Genomic DNA, 19,201 nt, shown 5'->3' with positions numbered 1-19,201 from the left:
GAAGGTCCAAATCAGGCTTTCAATTGTGTTCATGGGGTTCTACTAAAACAAAAAAGATATGAAGTTAAATATGACAAAATGTGATGATTTGATAAAATTAAATAGTGAGTGTGTAGATGTTTGCTGTTTTCTATTTCTGTCTCTTTGTTTGGACTATTTCGTGTTAAAATGGTATAATGTAACTGTGAGGCAGGTTTCAGAAAGAGATTGCTGATGCAAAAATCTTATTATAGCCAGCTTCTCTTTACTTTCATGATATAAGATAGGAATTGTGATATTTTTAGCAGTAATATAATCCAGTTAACACTGGAATGCTATAGGGAGATGGATTGTGCTATTCAGGGCATTTTCGAGGCAAGTAATGGTAAAAGAATTCTAACATCTCCTTGGATACAAGAAGATACAACCAGTCCATCCTAAAGGAAATTGGCCCTGAATTGCAAGGACTGATGTGAAGCTGAAGCTCCAATACTTTGGTCAGCTGATGCGAAGAACTGACTCACTGGAAAAGACCCTGATTCTGGGAAGGATTGAAGGCGGGAGGAGAAGGGAACAACAGGATGAGATGGTTGGATGGCATCACCGACTCAATGGACATGAGTTTGAGCAAGCTCCGGGAGGTGGTGAAGGACGGGGAAGCCTGGCGTGCTGCATGCAGTGCATGGAGTTGCAGAGTCAGACATGACTGAGCAACTGAACAGTATCGGTTCTAACATTTTAGGGAGACAGCAGTCTGTGTCAAGTCACTTTATAAAGAAACTCAGGATCATCTCAGTTTTTCTGTTGTCACCCTGTGAAGAAAATTGGTTTTAAGCCCTCCTTATTTATGTCTTGCTACACATTTCTATCATCGGATGACCCCCCATTTGTGAGATTTATTGTTGCTGTTTAGTTGCTAAGTTGTGTCTAACTCTTTGCGACCCCTTGGACTGTAGTCCGCCAAGCTCCTCTGTCCATGGGATTTCCCAGCAAAAATATGGGAGTAGGTTGCCATTTCCTTCTCCAGGGGATCTTCCCAGCCCAACCCAGGGACTGGACCTGTGTCTCTGGACTCAGCAGGTGGATTCGGGTTCTCGACCGCTGAGCCACCAAGGAAACCCCTTGTGAGGTGTAGAAGCTGCCCTGCGGTTACACGGGTGACCGAGTGGTTCTGAGTTGGCGGGTAGCTTCCTCTCTCTAACAGCTGGTGTTTGTGTTTCTCATTCTTCTTTATTATTTTTCATTCCTTTGCCCCCCTCCACTTGCTTACTGTCCCGGCCCCTCCACGTGGAAAATTCTCACTTATCCTCTGATGTCACCAGCAGTGAAGTCCTCCTTGGTGTCCTCCAGCCAGGAACCCTGCTGGAGTCTGTGCTGAACTCTGGGGAGCCGCCTCTTCTGCGCTCCTCTGAACCCCCTCGGGTGGGTTTCACTTTGCTGCGAGCGTCGCAGTATTGGGTACATGAGACAGTCCCAGTCTTCGAGCAGCTGAGAGTGTGACATCCTCTCCCGGGGAGGCCCGAGTGTCAAGGGAGCGCACAGGAAAGGTGGCTCCTCTGGATCCGGCCGGGAGAGCTCCCAGTGGGGGTCTGAGCTGCCTTACTCACTGAGAGCGGGCATCGAGCTGGACCATGTGAAGGACTGAAAAGAAGAAAAGTCTCATGGCCGGCTGGAGATGGCCGCATGGAACCAGAAAAATTACATTTAAGTTCTCTTTCCTCCAATTGCTCCGAAATCTTGGTCATTTAGTGCTTTAGGTCCTAGTATTTTTAAAGCTCAAGATAATAAATAGTACAGTTTCCCATGAGAATAAAGTGAGATAACATATGTGAACAGTGCCCTTTAAGAAGATATTAAATGCATGTGTAAATATGAAAAGAAATAAGGAAGGTCAGGCAAATGAAGGCAATCAAAATGGGGCCATACAATCAAAGAACAATAGTTACGTTGACTCGTCTTTGTTTTGCCTAGTAAGATGAGATGTGACTTTATGCCAGACAACAGCACAGCAGTTCAGACTGGCATTGATGGTGCCCTAAAAGTCCTTCTGGGCTCCAGCAAGTCATTAAACAGGCATACACACTGCTAGACCATGTATATGTTATAAAGATGTTCCCAGGGGTCCTGAGGACCCTAACCCTACGTTCCTCTGAACAATAGTCTTGAACTTTCCTTTGTCTCATTATTCTTTACATTTATATGTGAATAGCTTTCAAAACTGAGCATTGAGGTGAAAGTGTCCAGGTAGTTGTTTTCCTTATAAAAGACCATTCCCGCAGTATATGAGTTTTCTCACACACCTCTCATGCCCATGGCCAAGAATTAAGAATCTCAAGTTTTGAAACAGCAATGAAGTTGTAGCATCTCTATTTCAGGAAAACGTTTGCTTTATTTTTAAAATGCTACCAGCTTAGACTTTTAGGTTTTAGATTTCAGGACAGATTAGAGTTACTATTTCATAGATCTTCAAACTTACGTTTTTGTTCATGAGACCAGAGCCAACAGAATAGTGGAGTGGCAGTAAAGTATCCACCTGCCCAGAGAGTATATCTTGTTCCCGGCACTAAAGTCGGTCTGTGAAAGAGCCTTTTCTTTTTCTTTTCTTCCAGCCATGCGATCATCCTTAACCCCATTCACACAGTCGCTAAACACCCCAAAAATCCTCCTGCATGCCTCATCCGCCCAGCCTCGCCCAGCCCCGTGCACCTTTGCGGGGTATCGCTGACGGGGTGTTGGGGCGTTTGTATCATCCGCTAATGTGTTGCTTGGGGGAGGGGAGGTGCCCCCGCCAGGCTCACGCTGTGAACTTGAAGGGTGAGGGGCCGTGTTACAGGCGGCGGGCTGTGTGCCCTCACGGCGCTCAGGTGGGTGAATGTTCACAGCGCCCTGGGACCTGGCTGAAGGCACGTGCCACGCTCTGACTTCACGCGTTTCAGAAGGGGGTCAATGAGTTGTTTTATTTGGGGTAGGGGTGCTAGTTGCTGAGAAACGTTTCAGTAAGCCTTCTGGGTACAAGCCGTCTGGACGACTTTTAGAGCAGTGGTCACCAGTCTTTTTGGTACCGGGGATGGGTTTTGTGGAAGACAGTTTTCCCACAGACTGGGCAGAGGCGGGGGTTGGTTTGGGGATGATTCAAGTGCATCACATCTATTGCACACTTTATTTCTAATCTAATGCCACCACTCATCTGACGGGAGGTACCGATCCTCACCTGGAGGTTGGGGACCCCTGGTTTAGAGTAACAATAGCCGTAGTAGTGACGATGACAGGAAGCGATGGTAGGCAACAGCGTCAGTTGCTGCATTAAGCTCTCACAAGGACTTCCTCTGTTCTGACCTGCATCTGTTACATAGGTGTGACTGTGATCTAGTTTTCAGGTTCAGGAACCCGGACACGGAGCATTGGAGTACCAAGTAACCACATGGCTCCAGAGTAACCTGAGGCCTTGTTTGAGCCTCCTTGGGCTTTCCTGGCGGCTCAGACAGTCAAGAATCTGCTTGCAATGCAGGAGGTCCAAGCTTGATCCCTGGGTTGAGGGGATCCCCCGGAGAAGGGAATAGCTACCCACTCCAGTATTCTTGCCTGGAGAATCCCACAGACAGAGGAGCCTGGTGGGCTACAGTCCATGGGGTCGCAAAGAGTTGGACACGACTGAGTGATTGACACTTTCACTTTGAGTCCCCTGATTTTGACTTCCGAGCCTGTGTTAGATGTTAGCTCTTTTGAAAGGAGAGAAAGAAGTCATTTCAATAATATTTCTGACACTGATGTTTCTAAAAGCCATGATGTTAAAAAAAAAAAGGGGGGGCCGCCTCCTGCGTGTTGCCCCCGACTCTGTGCCTCTGACTCCCCTGTGGCCGCTCCGGATAAAGCCCTGCCCGTGACAGCGTATTCAGGTCCATTTCAGGTACCAACGGTCACCGAGGAGCCTCGGATTCAGCCCTTTAATCAGCTGATGACCAGGAACCGCGTGGGCAGGCCTCAGAGTTATTCAGCAGCTCTTTTTTTATTTGTTTCTATGGCCCGAGTTTTTTACTCTTTTAAATTATTAGTGTTGTATTCCTTTGTTCTTGAAAAGCAAAATTAAAAATTACAACACACTATTTCCTTGTGGCAATTTGTTGTTATTACAGCTGCTTTAGTTTCAGGGTTGTTTTTTTTTCCCCCTACTTGCCAAAGCAGTTGATTATTTTCTGCTAACATTTCAATTGCACCAGCATCCTAAGGCTGTTATAAGAGAGGTTATCCGTTTAGAATTTGAAAGAGAGAAAATAACCTGTAGACAGCTTTTATGCTCATGGAATTCACTGACATTTTTTAACATTGCTAAATTGTTTCCCTCCGTCTTGTACCGTCTGTAGCAGATGGTTTCTTTAAGAGCAGCTCAGGTCAGGTGAAGGATTCCTCACATTTCGGTCTCACTTTTTGTCCTTCAGGGCGTCCAGCCCGTCTCCCTGCTGAAGGCTGACATTTCCCTATAGGAAGCACGGGCCTCCGGGCACGGTTTAGATGAACGCCTCTGAAGGAGAGATGGACTCTGATCCCCTGCTGCTGGCTAGATGCGTTGCTGTGGGCGAGTCATGTGTCTGTTTCTGAGCCGAGCAGGCTTGGCGTTGTCCGTGAGACGCGCTCCCCACTGCCCGTCCTGGGACCCAGCTGTGGGCGAGTCGTGTCTGTCTCAGAGCAGCTGCGGAGGTGGGCAGGCTCCTCGCCCACGGGCACGCTCTTCCCAGGGCCGTCGGCAACCAAAGGCTAGCTGTGGCCGGAACTTGACGGCCCAGCCTTTTGGCCCCCACCCCCCACCCCGTCCCCTCCCCTGCCTCCCCCACCTCGCCCCACCCTTCTGCTTCCCCGCCCCGCTCCCCAGTTCTCAGGGGCTGCACGCCGGCCCCAGGCCCCGAGCCCTCCAGACCTTCAGTCCAGCAGAGGTTTGGGGGCCGTCAGATGCACTCACAGCCCTGATGGGGACGCGGCCGGTCTCGCCCCCGGGGCTCGGCTTGCTGCAAGCTCCTCAGAGCCGCAGCCCCAGGCTCTGCTGGGTGGCGGTTTCAGTCCCCCTCTCACGCCAGCAGGGAGCCCCTGCCGTGCCAGCGTCTGACCGCAGGCCTCTGGCCTCGCTGGGATCCCAAGCCAGCAGCGCGTGTTCCTGCAGGTGGCGAGCTGGCGTCTCTCCCGGATTGCGGAGCCCGAGCCCAGCAGCGCGGAGCTTTGCCCCCTCTGCCCCCTTGCTTTTCGGGCCTGTTTCTGGCCGGGGGAAGTATTCCTCTTGTCTTTGATCACAGCCTGGCCTTTGCGGTTTTCTCTATCATGCCTGTCGTGGTGCGTCGGGAGCAGGGGGCCGGCAGTGCGCTCTTGGCTGGGGGCGCTTGGCTTGGAAGCCGAGGGGGGTCCGTCTCCACGGTCTGCCCAGGGGAGGGCAGCGGAGGGCTGTGCACCCCCCGTCTGGAGCAGAATTCTCATCTCGGCGTTTTCTGATTGTAAACGTCGAGGTGTGTAAGCCGGCCCGGCTCCTGCATCTGTGGGAGCAGGGGTGATGAATGTGCTGTGTTCATGGCTGCCTGTCCTCAGCGTAAAGGCTGAATTGAAGGAGGCCTGTGAACCATCTCGTGTAGCACCACAGTAAATAAGCAATGGACGTCAATGACCTCAGCGTGCCCTTTAGGAATGTTTCTTTTTCTTCATATTTTTATGAAAACCCGAGAGAGAGTTTAGATCACGGTCTGGTTTGCAATGACATGCCTGTCGAAAATCACCCATTGAGTATTTGTTTTTTACGCACTTACCCTAATAAATTGTTACCGGAACTCTGCGAGATGAATGTTGTTCTTATTTTGACCAATACCGAGGCAGGGAGAACTTAGGGAACTTGCCTGAGGCCCCTCGGCTTGCGGTGGTGGAGCTGGATTCGGTCACGCGTTTGTGGTCGCTCTCTCTGCGCACGGGGGACCCACCCACGTCTCTGGGGCCAGGCATGGAGGGTGGGGCGTGGGCCTCCGTGCCTCTGTGTAAGAGAAGCGTGGTGTGGGATCACGTGTGGTGTTTCTGTGTAAGAAAGGAGGGAAATGAGAGGTGCATGCCTGTGTTTGCTCACGTCTGTTAATGAAAAGGAAACCCTGGAAGTTTACTCAGGGATTCAACGGGCAGAGGAGCCAGGAACCGGTATGCCAGTGAGACTTGTAAACATGCCCTGTTTTTATTTCAGTTTGATTGATGTGACTGACACGGAACGTTGTTTTAGTATATGATGTAATGATTGTATATAGGTATATATTAAGGATCGCCACGGTAAGTTTACTTAACACCGGTCACCTGACGAACTTCGGATTTTTTCACTCATGGCCTGTTTATACAGGGAAATGTATTGTTTTCACAGTGTTTCAATTTTGAACCCTGTGAATATATTATTTACTAAAAAATTTTTTTTAAGAAAGAGCAGAGAGCTCTGCTCTCTAATAAGAGCAGAGTAGTATTGGGAAATGTGAGAAAAGGCCTGTTCACCGCTTCATACGGATTCAGTTTAAAGGGCCGTGGGGGTGATTTAGATGTCGTTTGCTTTTATAGAAACTAGCAGAATGACCTGCTTTCCCGTGCGTGCATGCTAAGTCACTTCAGTCGTGTCCGACTGTTTGCAGCTCTGTGGACTGTATAGGCCACCAGGCTCCTCTGTCCATGGGATTCTCCAGGCAAGAATACCGGAGTGGGTTGCCATTCCCTTCTCCAGGGCAATCTTCCCGACCCAGGGATCAAACTTGCATCTCATGCATGTCTTGTGTCTCCTGCATTGGCAGGCGGGTTCTTCACCGCTAGCCCACCTGAGAAGCCCCCTTTCCTGTGACCGTGACCTAATTCTCTCCTCTGCCAGGTGGCCGCAGGGTTGACAGGTGACCGATTGGGTTTCAGAGGGCCCTGGAACTACACAGAGTGTTTCTCATGTTGGGAAAGACGTGTTCAGTTTTTCTCAAGTTTTAAGATTTATTGCCTCCCCCTAAAGTGTTGCAGATTTATTTATTTGCTATTTATTTGACTCAGAAAGTAGTCTTTTGGTGTCATCAGCTACTCTGTCCTTAGCAGATTTGGTCACGGAAAAGGCGAGACTGCCTGTAACGCTGGGTGTCTGTTTTTCTCCGGCGTCTTTGCAGGACTGGACGTCAGATGGGTGGACTGCTACTTCCCCTTCACTCACCCCTCCTTCGAGATGGAGATCAACTTCCACGGGGAATGGCTGGAGGTTCTGGGCTGCGGGGTGATGGAGCAGCAGCTGGTAAACTCAGGTACGGGAGGACCCAGCGTGTGGGCACAGGCTCTCCTGGGGGGCCCTGTTCCCAGGGAGCCCCACGCGCGTGCTGTCTGCGTCCGCATCTGCACCCCCCTGCAGGGCTCGCCGCCCGGCCTCTGTGCTGGCTTCGCCCTCCGGACTTTGCGCTGTGCTCTGGGAGAGCACCATCTCTCTCGCCTAATTTTGCAGTGGCTTCTTGGTCTTGGAACTCTTCCTCGTCAGCTCCGGGTGTTGGGTTTGCACTGACGATGTTGTGTTTGTTGGTCGGCTGCTTTGGAATCGCCCACAAGCCTTTGAGGCGTGTCCCACGAGAGCTGCCTGTCTTCCAGACTATTTGGGAACAAAGCCAGCCTGTCGTCCCTTTTTTTGTTCCCACTGCGTTTGGAACTGTGCCCCCGGCTCAGCAGATGTTCCGTAAGTGCTGAGAACACAGTGTAAGACGTGGAGGCCTGTAGTGTCTGCTGGTTTGTCCTCGACCCTCACTGTTGGCTGGACCACCCGATGCGGGGGGAGTGGAAAATGGGGGGCACTGATGAAATTCTCCCTGGACTATAGGAACTTGAGAACGATCTTTCCAGCTCTTTGTAGGACCATTGTTTCATGAAAATGATTATTTATAGGAATTCTCCAGGGGTCCAATGGTTAGGACTCTTTGCTCTCACTGCCAAGAGCCTCGGGTCAGGGAACTAGGATCTCACAAGCCACAAGGTCCCCCCTCCCCCTCCAAAATAAAAATTATTTCTAAACTTAATTTCAGAGCTGTGAATTATTTTTTTTTTAAGTCACGGTCAGAATTTAAGTTTAAAAGTACTTTATCACGTTGTGAGTCCTCCAGGGGAAGCTGGCTAAGATTGGGCATCAGGGTAGGAGGGTCCCCGTGTGAGCAGGAGGAGGAGGAGGAGGGGGGCTGATGCTGATGGTCTCCACCGCCCGCCAGACCCCCTCCCCATGTAGAAGGACATGCCCTCTGTGGCCGGGGAGTGAGGCGGCTCTGGATCAGGCTGGTCACGGGCCTCCTGCGGCAGCAGACCGGAGGGGAGCGGTCCCTCTTGGGGACTCAGAGCTGAGCATGGACCCTGGGTTAAGGTCCAGGGGTGAGAGAATGAGGGTGGAGGGAGACAGGAGGCGGGGAGTCGGCGCTGCCTGGCCTGGGCCGTGGGGCCCGCCCTGGGCTCAGAGCCAGCCAGCTCCGGGGTTCCTCTCCACTCAGCCCAGCAAGGCTCACGGGAGAGCCCAGCTCGGGGCCACACGCTTCTTGGACGGTTCTCCAACGTTTGAAGGTCATTCATGGAGAAGAGGGCGCAGAGAGGTGGCAGAGGAGGGCCTGTGGGTGAACTCGGGGAGGCGGGGACGAGTGTCTGCGGCGGCAGGAGTGCTGTCCGGACCGCTGTGTCTTCGTCAGCACCTTGTCTAACCCCGCCAGTCTCCGTCTGTCAGAGTTAAAATGAGCGCAGAGACGCCGCCCTCCAAGTTTCTTTCTGATGGTTCGAGGAGGCGAGCTGAGCACAGGCTCTGGCCCGTAGCCAGTAAAGGTGCATCTCTGACATTATTAAACAGGTTTTGTTGTTTTGTTTTTCCAAATGGTGAGAGCCACTTATTATCAGAGAGCCCCCTTAGTTGGAAATGTTTAAACAGAGGCTGTCCATCGTGGCATAGAGACAGCTTCTGGTCAGGTAGAACTCGATTTCCTCCGTGACCTTAGTATCCGTGATGCTAGATGGAGTGAATAACTTTAGAGGGAGGAAGATTGAGGGCGGTAAGAAAGACGAGAATCAAAGATACGCGTCTCAATAGGAAGCACAGAACACTGGGAGCAGACGTGTGAGCCGTGATCTCTCCTTGAGCAGGAACTCACTTCAAAAAACAGACAGGTGCCTTTGCTTTGCTTTGTCTTTTAGACAAAAGACTTGCTGGACCCTCGGCTTCCTCCCAGGGCACCTGGTGTCCGGGGCCAGCGCTCAGAACGCCAGTCAGGGAGGGTCAGTTTCGAGTCGGCTGCCACTTCCTGAGTCAGCCGTCTCTTCCTCGTGAGTGGCCAGTGTCCTTCATAGGTTCTTAGGAGGTTTATTCACACAGTAATTGGCTGAATATAGTCCCTGAAACAGGTTCCCAAGTCATTACTGTACATCAATGGCGCTGCTTTTCTGCAATTAGATCAGCCCTGTCGGGTAATCCTTGGAGGACACGGCGAAGTAGAAAAAGAAAAGAAAAAGAAGAAGACCCCTGAGATGCGCGTGTGTCTGATAGAGGCACAGGGTGGTGGAAGGTGCTTCCGGTTGTTGGGAAATGTACACATAAAATTTAAATACCTTGTGAGAGAGAGAGAGACTAAAGAAGAGGAAGAAGAGGTGCTTTCATAAAAGAAATTCCGTGTGGGCTTTTCTGTTTGAACTTGAAGCTGTCACGCCAGAGTTCTGCTCCGCGCTGTCAGACTGGTATCTGTTTTGATGTCTGTAGTCATAATCCTTAAACTGCGTGCCAGGCGGTCACTAACCGCAGACGGCATGTGCACGAACCGCCAGCTTTATTTTCTGAGTTCCTGTGGCGCAGCAGAGGGCTGGCTGGCTCTGGTCACATTGCCTCCCCTCACTTGGCCATTCTTATTGCGTTTCCTCCTGCATTTCCCACCGCCAGCCCCCCTCCCCCCTGCCCCCGCACCCCACTGACTTTTAAAAATAGAAGTTCCAAGTGATGTTAAAGTCAGTCATTATAGTCTCCATCTTCATGGTTCTTAGAGTTGTTCAGTCGCTAAACCTTGTCTGACTCTTTGCGCCCCATGGACTGTAGCACGCTAGGCCTCCTTGTCCTTCATTATCTCCTGGAGCTTGCTCAAACCCATGTCCATCGAGTCAGTGATGCCATCCAACCATCTCATCCTCTGTCGTCCCCTTCTCCTCCTGCCTTCAATCTTTCCCAGCATCAGGGTCTTTTCCAATGAATCAGCTCTTCGCATCAGGTGGCCAAAGTATTGGAGCTTCAGCTTCAGCATCAGTCCTTCCAATTTATATTCAGGGTTGATTTCCTTTAGGATGGACGGGTTTGATCTCCTTGCAGTCCAGGGGACTCTCAAGAGTCTTCTCCAGCCCCACAGTTCAACAGCATCAATTCTTCAGCGCTTGGCCTTCTTTATGGTCCAACTTTTGTATCCGTACATGACTACTAGGAAGACCACAGCTTTGACTACACAGAGCTTTGTTTGCAAAGTGATGTCTCTGCTTTTTAATACGCTGTCCAGGTTGGTCATAGCTTTCCTTGAGGTGCTGCTTAATGCTGAGATACGTGGTGACCGAAGAGGTTGACGGCGCAGTGACATGAGCAGGTGTCGGCTGAGCCCCGACTGTGCGCCAGCAGCTCACGAAGTGCCCTGGAGGCTTGCTTCCGTTTGACCTTGCCAGCAAAGCTCTGGGTGGGTGCTGTCACTCTCCCTCTTCTGGAGCCTCCGAAAGGTGATCAGGCTTGAACGGCTGGCAGCACCCCTTGCCCAGATCTTTCGGACAACAGTCAGTTACTATATCTGCTACCTGAGTGGCAAATTGTATGATTTTGAAGTGGCTAGAAGTCCTTCCAAGTAAATGATTCTGCTGCACATGGAATGAAGAGCTGGAACCAACGGAAACAACAGCAAACAAAGCTGTTTGTTCTGTGGTTATTTATCACCCTTGCCGTGGGGCCCTGCCTCCATGTGGGTTCTCTCTGTGAACAAGTGCATTTAATTAAATGCAAAAGATTAGATCGCTAATTTGAACAGGCAGTGAAAACACTTTATGACACATTTAAGTTGACTGTGGCGTATGTGTGTTTTTGCGCACAGAACAAGATAAGGCTCTTCCGGAAAGCTGAGAGAATTTTATTTCTCCTCTCTTAAGTTACGGCGCCTTTAGCTTTGCTCTCCAGCCGCTGAGATCTGGTAATTGTGATGTGGGCGGCGACTGCTGTCCTGAGGACTTGATTGTTTTTCCCTTGAGGAGATGTTTTGAAGACAGCAGTGAGTCATGTCTCCAAATTCTACACACTTATCTCCCTTTGGGCTGACTCAGGCCGCCGTCTTTCCAGGTACTATACGGATCAGGAAGACAGGAAACATCACTGGGTGACCGTGGGTTGTCATCATGCCTGGAAGGAACTTAACGTTTATTGAAAAATTTAGAAGATTGTACACAGGCCAAGGAGGAGAAAAGGCTCCATCCTGGGAAATAACTTTTTAGAAAACGGAACCACTTTCTTTACCTCTTCATTAAAATTTAAAACTTGACTCTTTGGGGAAAAAAACCTTATAAATATGCACATGAACGGTTTCTAGTTTTAAACAATCATTCTTTTGTTCATTTGTTTGTCAAATGTCTCTTGAATTACTTCTAAGGCTGTAGAAAAGCAAAAAAAGCATCGTCCTGGCCGTTGAAAACAACACAGCATGCCCAGACATAAACATAATTAGTTAGAGTGCCACGTGGCACGTGTCTGTAACAGAGGTGCAGTGGGCGGAGCTGGGGAAGACGGGGCCAAGCCCTCGTCCTGGTTACACGCAGGGTAGAAGGTGGCATCCACTCACTTTGGGCTGCTCTGCAGTGTGGTGTGAGCATCCCAGCGTAAGGAAGCTTCCTGCTCACAGGGGGTCATGTCCTTGATCTTTGCCTGGACATGCAGGTGACACAGCTGATGCTTCTGTCGCTGTCTAGGTGAGACCCTGTTTTCCGTCTGTCCGTCTCCCTGGCGACAGCCTCTAAGCTCCTGCACACGGCTGTATCGCGCAGTGTCACTGATCTAAGCTGGAGAGCTCCCAGGTGGCGCAGATGGAGACCATCCGGGCCCGTGTCGGACGCGAGCGGACGTGCCGCCGTGTCTCCTGCATCGGCCCGCGGATTCTCAACCACTGGACCACCAGGGAAGTCCGATGTCTGCACTGTTTTGATCCCTTTGGCGTTGTAGTAACTTTGGAAATCGGGACGTGTGAGTCCGACTTTGTTCTTCCTCTGTTCATTCTTTACTCTTTGCCGTGACGTGCTCAAGTCTCCGTAATTAAAAAATAATTTTTTCCTTAAAGTCATCCTTTACTGAAAGACTTCCTTCTGATACTTTATCTGCCCCGCTCTCATCTCTGTCTCTCTGTCTGCTAGTCCTTTGCTGTATCAGCCAGTCCAGGGTCCGTCACTCAGCTGAAGAGTTGGGACACCATACAGGTGGGAGCCCCCGTGTGTCCCCTCCCTGTTAGCACTTCCCCCGCCCCATGAGCATTCACTGTTCTGAATTTTGTGTTGTTCCCTTGATTTTCTACGCATTTTGTAAACAAGTGAACTTTCCCCGGCTTTTGCGCTTTAACATGTGGAATCACGCTGCCTGTCCTTTCCTGCAGCTCTCCAGGAGGACTGTAGCTCTCCACGCGGTGCTGTGAGGCTCATCTCTGTTGTCCTCTGTGGAGTTTCAGCTCCTTCGTCGCTGCTCAAGTTCTAGTGGGTGAATGTGCCATAGTTTAGTCATCCGTTCTTTAAGGGACATTTGACTGTTTACAATATTTGTTTTTTGCTGCTTCAGATGCTACTTGTGCGCGTTTTTTGTACATCTTACATGTGTAGGACTAAGAGTTTCTTAGAGCGATGTTTTAGTTAGCTGTGGAATTGCTGAGTCAGCACTTCTGAACCTCTCGTGTGCGTGCCGAGTCGCTCCAGCAGTGCCCTACTCTCTGCAACCCCATGGACTGTAGGCTGCCAGACTCTTCTGTCCATGGGACTCTCCAGACAGGAATCCTGGAGTGGGTGGCTGTGTCCTCCTTCTGGGGATCTTCTGGGCCCAGGAGTTGAACCTGCGTCTCCCTGCAGCTCCTACGTCGCGGGCACTTTCTTCACCGCTCAGCCACCAGGAAAGCCCTCAGTGCCTTAGCTTTGCCGGTGTCTCCAGGTGGTTTGCAGAGGAGTCGGGCCGATTTCCACAGACGTTCCCTTTGGTCCACGGCCTCTCTCGCATCTGACTTCGTTCAGCTTATTTGGCCAGGCTGGTGAGTTCAGAATAGTCTCTCACTGTGGTCTCATTTACATACAACTGCCATTGATGTGGATCACATTTTAATATATTTATTTGACACACACAGTTTTCCTTTTGCTCATTTTGGGTGGGGCTTATTTTTCTCTTTGTTTTTAATTGATTGGTAGGAATTCATTTATTTTGAAGGCTAATTATTTGTCACTTTTATACATTACAAAATTATGTTCTCTAGGTTGTGGCTTTTCTTTCTTTCTTTAAGTTGCTCTCTCATAAATGGAATATCTGTAGTTTTTACCTGAGTAGCTTTAGGTTTCTTTCTATAACATCATTCTCCCAAAAAGTCACTTCGTCAGGGAATGTGAGTGGGTGTGAGCTGACAGGTTCTGTAAAGATAACCCCTCTGCTTGTCATGCTTGATGCCAGTGGTTTAAGTCTCTGATATTATAGCTGTATCATTCATAGTTTCCACGTGGGGGTTCTGAATACTGAGTGACATTCAAGCGTCTTCCTTCTCTCTCCTAATGCTGCCAGGCTTGGTCCCGCCCTCTGTGACAGTTCTGGCATTTGGAAGGCAGATTCTGGGACACCTTGTTTGACTAGGAGACACAGCTCGGAGCTTGCTTGAGCACCCCAGTTATACCGTTTGCACAGAATTTGATTTCTTTCCTTGTATGTTTTGCAGTTCTTCCTGATCCTGCTTAGAATCCATGCCATCGCTTCCAATATTTCTACTATTGTAACAAAAGCAAATATTTTGGTAGCTTGATTCAAGCTGTAGTTCGTATATATGTTTCTGATGTTTTTGCAGCTGTAGTGTATGTTACATACCATCTGTGGCATCATTTCTATCCATAGGAGACTTCTGGAAAGCAGAGATTCTGCCCTGTGTCTTATTTTCATCATCTAAGGTCTTGGATATTTAGCAGATATAAAGCAGTTGTCCTACCATCAATGCCGACTTAATTTTCTATTTTCAACCATTTCGAGGCCGTGCCATGTACTGTGCTAGAAATCTTGGGCCAGGCCTGAGGGTCTCAGTTTCTTCATCTGTAAAATAAGGGTCTTAGATGATATAACCTCCAGATTTCCTTTCAGCTCTTGGATCCCATTATTTGGTTTCCTAAACAAGCCAGCTGGCTTCCCTAGTGGCTCAGTTGGTAAAGAATCTGCCTGCAATGTGGGAGACCCAGATTCGATCCCTGGGACGGGAAGATCCCCTGGAGGAGGAAATGGCAACCCACTCCAGTACTCTTGCCTGGAGAATCTCATGGACAGAGGAGCCGGGCAGGCTACAGTCGATGGGATTGCAAAGAGTCAGACACGACTGTGTGACTCACTTTAATAACTTTGACCCTGAAACAAGCCTGAGATGTGTGGTATTAATACAGCGCACAGGGCAATGTGTTTTGTTTTAAAACACCACGTGGAAAACTGCACTGAAGGACTGATGATTTCAAACTGTGGTGTTGGAGAAGCCTCTTGAGAGTCCCTTGGACAGCAAGGAGATCAAACCAGACCATTTAAAGGAAATCATCCCTGAATATTCACTAGAAGGACTGATGCTGAACTTGAAGCTTCAATATTTTGGCTACCTGATGCCAAGAGCCGACTCATTGGAAAAGACCCTGATGCTGGGAAAGATTGAAGGCAAAAGGAGAAGGAGGTGACAGAGGATGAAATGGTTAGATGGCATCACCCACTCAATGAACGTGAGTTTGAGCAGACTCCGGGAGATAATGCAGGATAGGGAAGCCTGGTGCACTGCGGTCCGTGGGGTCGCAGATTCGGACAGAACTTAGTGACTAAACAACAAGAATTGAAAACTGCATAGCACTGGCTTTTGGTATCTCTGGTTGGTTAATCAGGTCTCTTCCCCAAACCCCTTAAAGAAACTCTAAGACTGTCAAAAAAATTTTAAGAAGGATGCTCATCTAATTGAATTTTATTTAAACTATTTATGAGCCCCTTGCTTCCTAGAGTCGCTGCGGCTTTGCATGCAGGCAGTGATGTGCTGCTACTCGACGGCGCAGTTTTATTTTCTCCCCTACAAAGAGGCAATTTGGAAGTTTAGGAATTATTTATGGCACCGTGGGGATAAACACAATCTGCTACGTTATTTTTTTCAAGATTCGTTTCTGCATTTTAGGCTGGAAGCAGTGTCTTCATGCAGCAGCCGTACCGTCATGCCCGTGGATAAAAGGAAGTGACATCATTAGGCAAAATAGGTTCTCAAATTGTGTTTTTAATGGACGTAATTCAGGAGTTGGCCAAGTGTAGCATCTCTCAGATCGTGTGACTTAGGATGCTCATCTTATTAGGGGTTTCATAGGAAAAAGGGGGAAAAGGACATGGCAACCCACTCCAGTCCTCTAACCGGGAAACTCCATGGGCGGAGGAGTCTGGCCGGCTACAGTCCATGGATGTGCAAAGAGCTGGACACGACGGAGCGGCTGAACAACAAAACACAGGAAAAAGAAGACTCGATACCCAGTGAAGTGTGGGACGGAGTGAGCTGGAAAAGCCGTGTGTCCAGTGGAGAGTGTCTCTGAGCTGGGCGAGTGAGCAGAGCCCAGGCCTACGGGACCCAGAATCCTGCCAGGAGAAGGTCCCTTCTGTCAGGCGCGTCCCCAGGACACCTGGAGCGATGCTTGTCCATCGGCTGCTGGGTTGACCGTGAACCAGGAGGCCTGTAGCAGTGTAGTTTGGGGCAGTAATGACAAAGCACAGTAACATAATGCTTCTTCAGCTTTACCTTGAGGGGTGCCTTCAATGTGAAGGGAAGCAGCCAATATCAACATTCATAATTTAGCACGTTCATTTGGTATTTCAGGCTATTTGTCTACAGAGTCCTAGAAATGGAGGGTTTGTGGGTTTTGAAGGCATTAGGAGGGGAAAGCTCTCAAAACCCATTATTGGATGCTTCCAGGTCTTAGATCAGCCTGTCCCTTCTCTGTCTGCTCCTTCAACACACGTTTGTGAAGTATCGGCCTGGCAGGCACCACGCAAGGGGCCGCAGACACAGGGGTTTCCGCCTCCGAGGGGCGCCCTGTCCAGTGGTGGGGATGGAGCTGTGTGGCAGGTCGCGAGCTGTGTCCCTGGGGCTGTGATGACAGTCAGAGGAGGGGAGGTTCCTCGAGAGACAGGCAAGGCTTCCCCAGGGCCGTGACACCGGCCCTGAGCCGGGAAGGGGAGCAGGCTCCGTGATCGCGCAGGGAGGAGGGGATCTTCCCGGGCAAAGAGCCGGGCCTGTGCAGGACACGCAGGGTGGGCGGCCGCACTGCAGGTTCTGTAGAGACAGATGAGCGCGGAGCGCTGGGAGAACCTGGGCCGGGGTCACGTGGAGGCCGAGGTCCGCCCTGGAAGGGCACAGAGGGCAAGACAAGGACCTTCCACCTCACCTTGGGGGAGCACGTGATTGAAAGATTGAATTGCTGTTGAGAGTGAGTCCAAGAAATGCAGCTTCAGCGGCAGGAGACGGGTGCACAGTCTGGAGGGTGTGTGACAGCGCCGGGGGAGGGAGGGGCCCTTCCTCCAGGCAGCGGGTCTGGGGGTCCCCTCCGGGTCCGCGCGCCCAGGGCCCGACCTTGGTGTGCTGCAGAGGCACCCTCTCGGGGGCAGGGTCCTGCGTGCAGCTTTCCCGGGCTTCGTCGACACCCAGACCTCCGGGGTGCTCACCAGTGTCCCCCCCAGAGCACCGCAGGGGTTCCAGGGCTCACTCTCGCCCCCACCTCCCCCGCTTTGGTACCTTCGGTTACCGTAGTAACCAGCATAGCTCCTCTCTGCATCTTGGAGGCTTGAAGAGGAGGCAGATCTCCTCGGAGGTTAAAGAGCTGACATCTTACTCCTGTTTCAGAGAGAGCTCTTCTGGATGCTGTCAGCCGCCAGCCCTACGGAGCCTGGATTCCCTCCGAGAGGACACGCACGCGCTGGGGGCTCCAGGCAGCGGCTCAGGCTCTCCTTGGCGGGCCTCCCCGGGTCCTCCCTGCGCCCAGGGCTGTCTGCTTCCCGACGAGGAGCGGCATGACCGCGTGCAGGAGGGGGTCCGTGGGGTCCTGGGGTACAGAGACCTGCACCTCCGAGGCCAGACCTGAAGGGGTCCTTGGGCTCGTCCTTTCTCCAGGTCTGTGGCCCTGTCACTGGTTCGCGCTGTCAGGGCCTGTCCTCCTTGGCCGTGGCTGGTGATTTCCGTGCCGGTCGTGGAGGGGCCTGGGCGGGAGCATCTCGTTGGTTGCATGTCCCTCCTGGGTCCTGTCTTGGTGGTGCTGGAAGGGTAGCATGGGGAGGACCCGGGGGAGCAGAAAAGAATCCTTCCTTCTGGGGCCTCCTGGCTGCAGCCAACTCTTCCCTGGAACACTATGGGGAGGGTGTACGTGTCCCTGCAGAAAATACCGGGAGCTTCAGGCCAGACAGAGGGGCCTTCACTGACAAATCCATTCATCCCTTACCACCCCTGAGTCCCAGGACCTGAGTTAGAAGATGAGAATACCAGCATGCACCACACTGGTCTGGGACGGAGAACAGATGAGTCCGTGGGTGTAACCTGCTCAGCCCGGTGTCTTGGGCTCAGTTGCTCAGTCACGTCCGACTCTTTGCGACCCATGGACTGTAGTCCCCCAGGCTCCTCTGTCCATGGGATTCTCCAGGCAAGAACGCTGGAGTAGGTAGTCATTCCCTCCTCCAGGGGATCTTCCTGACCCAGGGATTGAACCTGTGTCTCCTGCACTGGCAGGCAGATTCTTTACCCACTGAGCCGCCTGGGAAGCCCCAGCTGCGTGTCTGGTGTTCAGTAAATGATCAAAAAGTGTTAGATTGTTTCTTCTCTTACCTTAAGCCTTTCATCGTTCAGAGAGTAGTTAAGTTGGAAATGATTCTAGGCGTCATTCACTCCATGCAGCTCCTGAAGTTGCCCGTTGGCATCTGTAGCCGCTTGTGTTAAGGGCGGTTTCTTTTTGGGGCGGGTGCAGAGGAAGACACCAGATGCTCCCAGGCCTCCGTGACTTGGCAAGGTTAGGGACCACTGGTGTCATCTGGTCCCCTGCCCTTGCCCAGGAGGGCTGAGGCTCATGTGATGAGGCGGTTTGAGGAGTGTGCGGTAGAGAACCAGACGCAGGTCTGCCTGAGGGTCCGGACCCATTCATGACTAATAACACTGTCGCCCTGAGGACCTTATTCAGACAAGCAAAATTCATTAGGTGAAGGTGCTTGTTCCCCAGGTGGGCAAAGCATTCATCACTAGTTTTTTGAGGAAAGGGTGAGGGAGGCAGGGAGCACCTATTGGGAAGCTAGATGCTTGGCAAGTGTAAATGGATAAGACAGCGCCCCTGGCTTCGAAGAGTGAGCGGTCTAATGAGGGGTCCAGTCCCAAGCAGACCCTGAACCAGGAGGGTCATCAGGCCGGGGACGGGGGGTTGGCATCCAGGGCTGTCGGGGGTTCCGTACCCCGCAGAGCTGCCGTCTGACCTTGATGCTAAAGGCTGCCCAGGACTCTGCCAGGACATTGACAGGTCAGGCCTTCTTGCAGAGGGTGGCAGGGCACGGGGCTTCTGAAGGGGGGGATCTCTGAGGACAGCCCTGCAGTGTGACTGGGGGGAAGGTGTGGGTGGTGGGTCCAGAGGGGTCCGGGGGCTATGGCCTTGCCTTACGGGTTAGGGAGCGTGTGCTTCAGGCTGGGGTCACTCGGCCAGGGGACGTCCTCGGGGGGTGAGGGGAAGACGAGCAGGAGACAACCGTCCATCTACGACGTGAGCTTATTTCCAGGTCGCTTCCCCGCTTGTGTGTGCCTCTGTGTGTAGCCTCCCTTCTGCTGACTTCACTTTTTTTTTTCCTTTTTCTATTTGGATCCTTCTAGTTTCTTTTTGGTTTTTTTCTGGCCACACCTTGAGGCTTGTGGGATCTTAGTTCCCTGAGCAGGGATTGAACCCGGGCCCCGGGCAGTGGAAGCGCTGAGTCCCCACACTGGACCAGCAGGGG

The 19,201-nt window shown here is 51.3% G+C and overlaps 1 protein-coding gene across 6 annotated transcripts in view; it reads left to right on the top strand.

Annotated features, from left to right (window-relative positions):
* FARS2 (phenylalanyl-tRNA synthetase 2, mitochondrial) overlaps nt 1-19,201 on the top strand; it is a 288,633-nt gene that overhangs the window by 76,914 nt on the left and 192,518 nt on the right. For 5 of the 6 annotated variants that reach the window (XM_043908613.1, XM_043908611.1, XM_043908612.1 and 2 more), the window contains one exon: nt 7,119-7,250. The exons of the other annotated variant lie outside the window; for it this stretch is intronic. In XM_043908613.1, coding sequence (XP_043764548.1) covers nt 7,119-7,250 — 132 coding nt within the window. The remainder of the gene's footprint in view (nt 1-7,118; nt 7,251-19,201) is intronic. 6 annotated transcript variants of the gene reach the window in all.

Source organism: Cervus elaphus, chromosome 7 (genome assembly GCF_910594005.1).
Source record: "Cervus elaphus chromosome 7, mCerEla1.1, whole genome shotgun sequence".
NCBI classification, from domain to species: domain Eukaryota; kingdom Metazoa; phylum Chordata; class Mammalia; order Artiodactyla; family Cervidae; genus Cervus; species Cervus elaphus.
The sequence above is the reverse complement of the archived record's forward strand: the minus strand, read 5'-3'. Positions and strand labels throughout refer to the sequence as shown.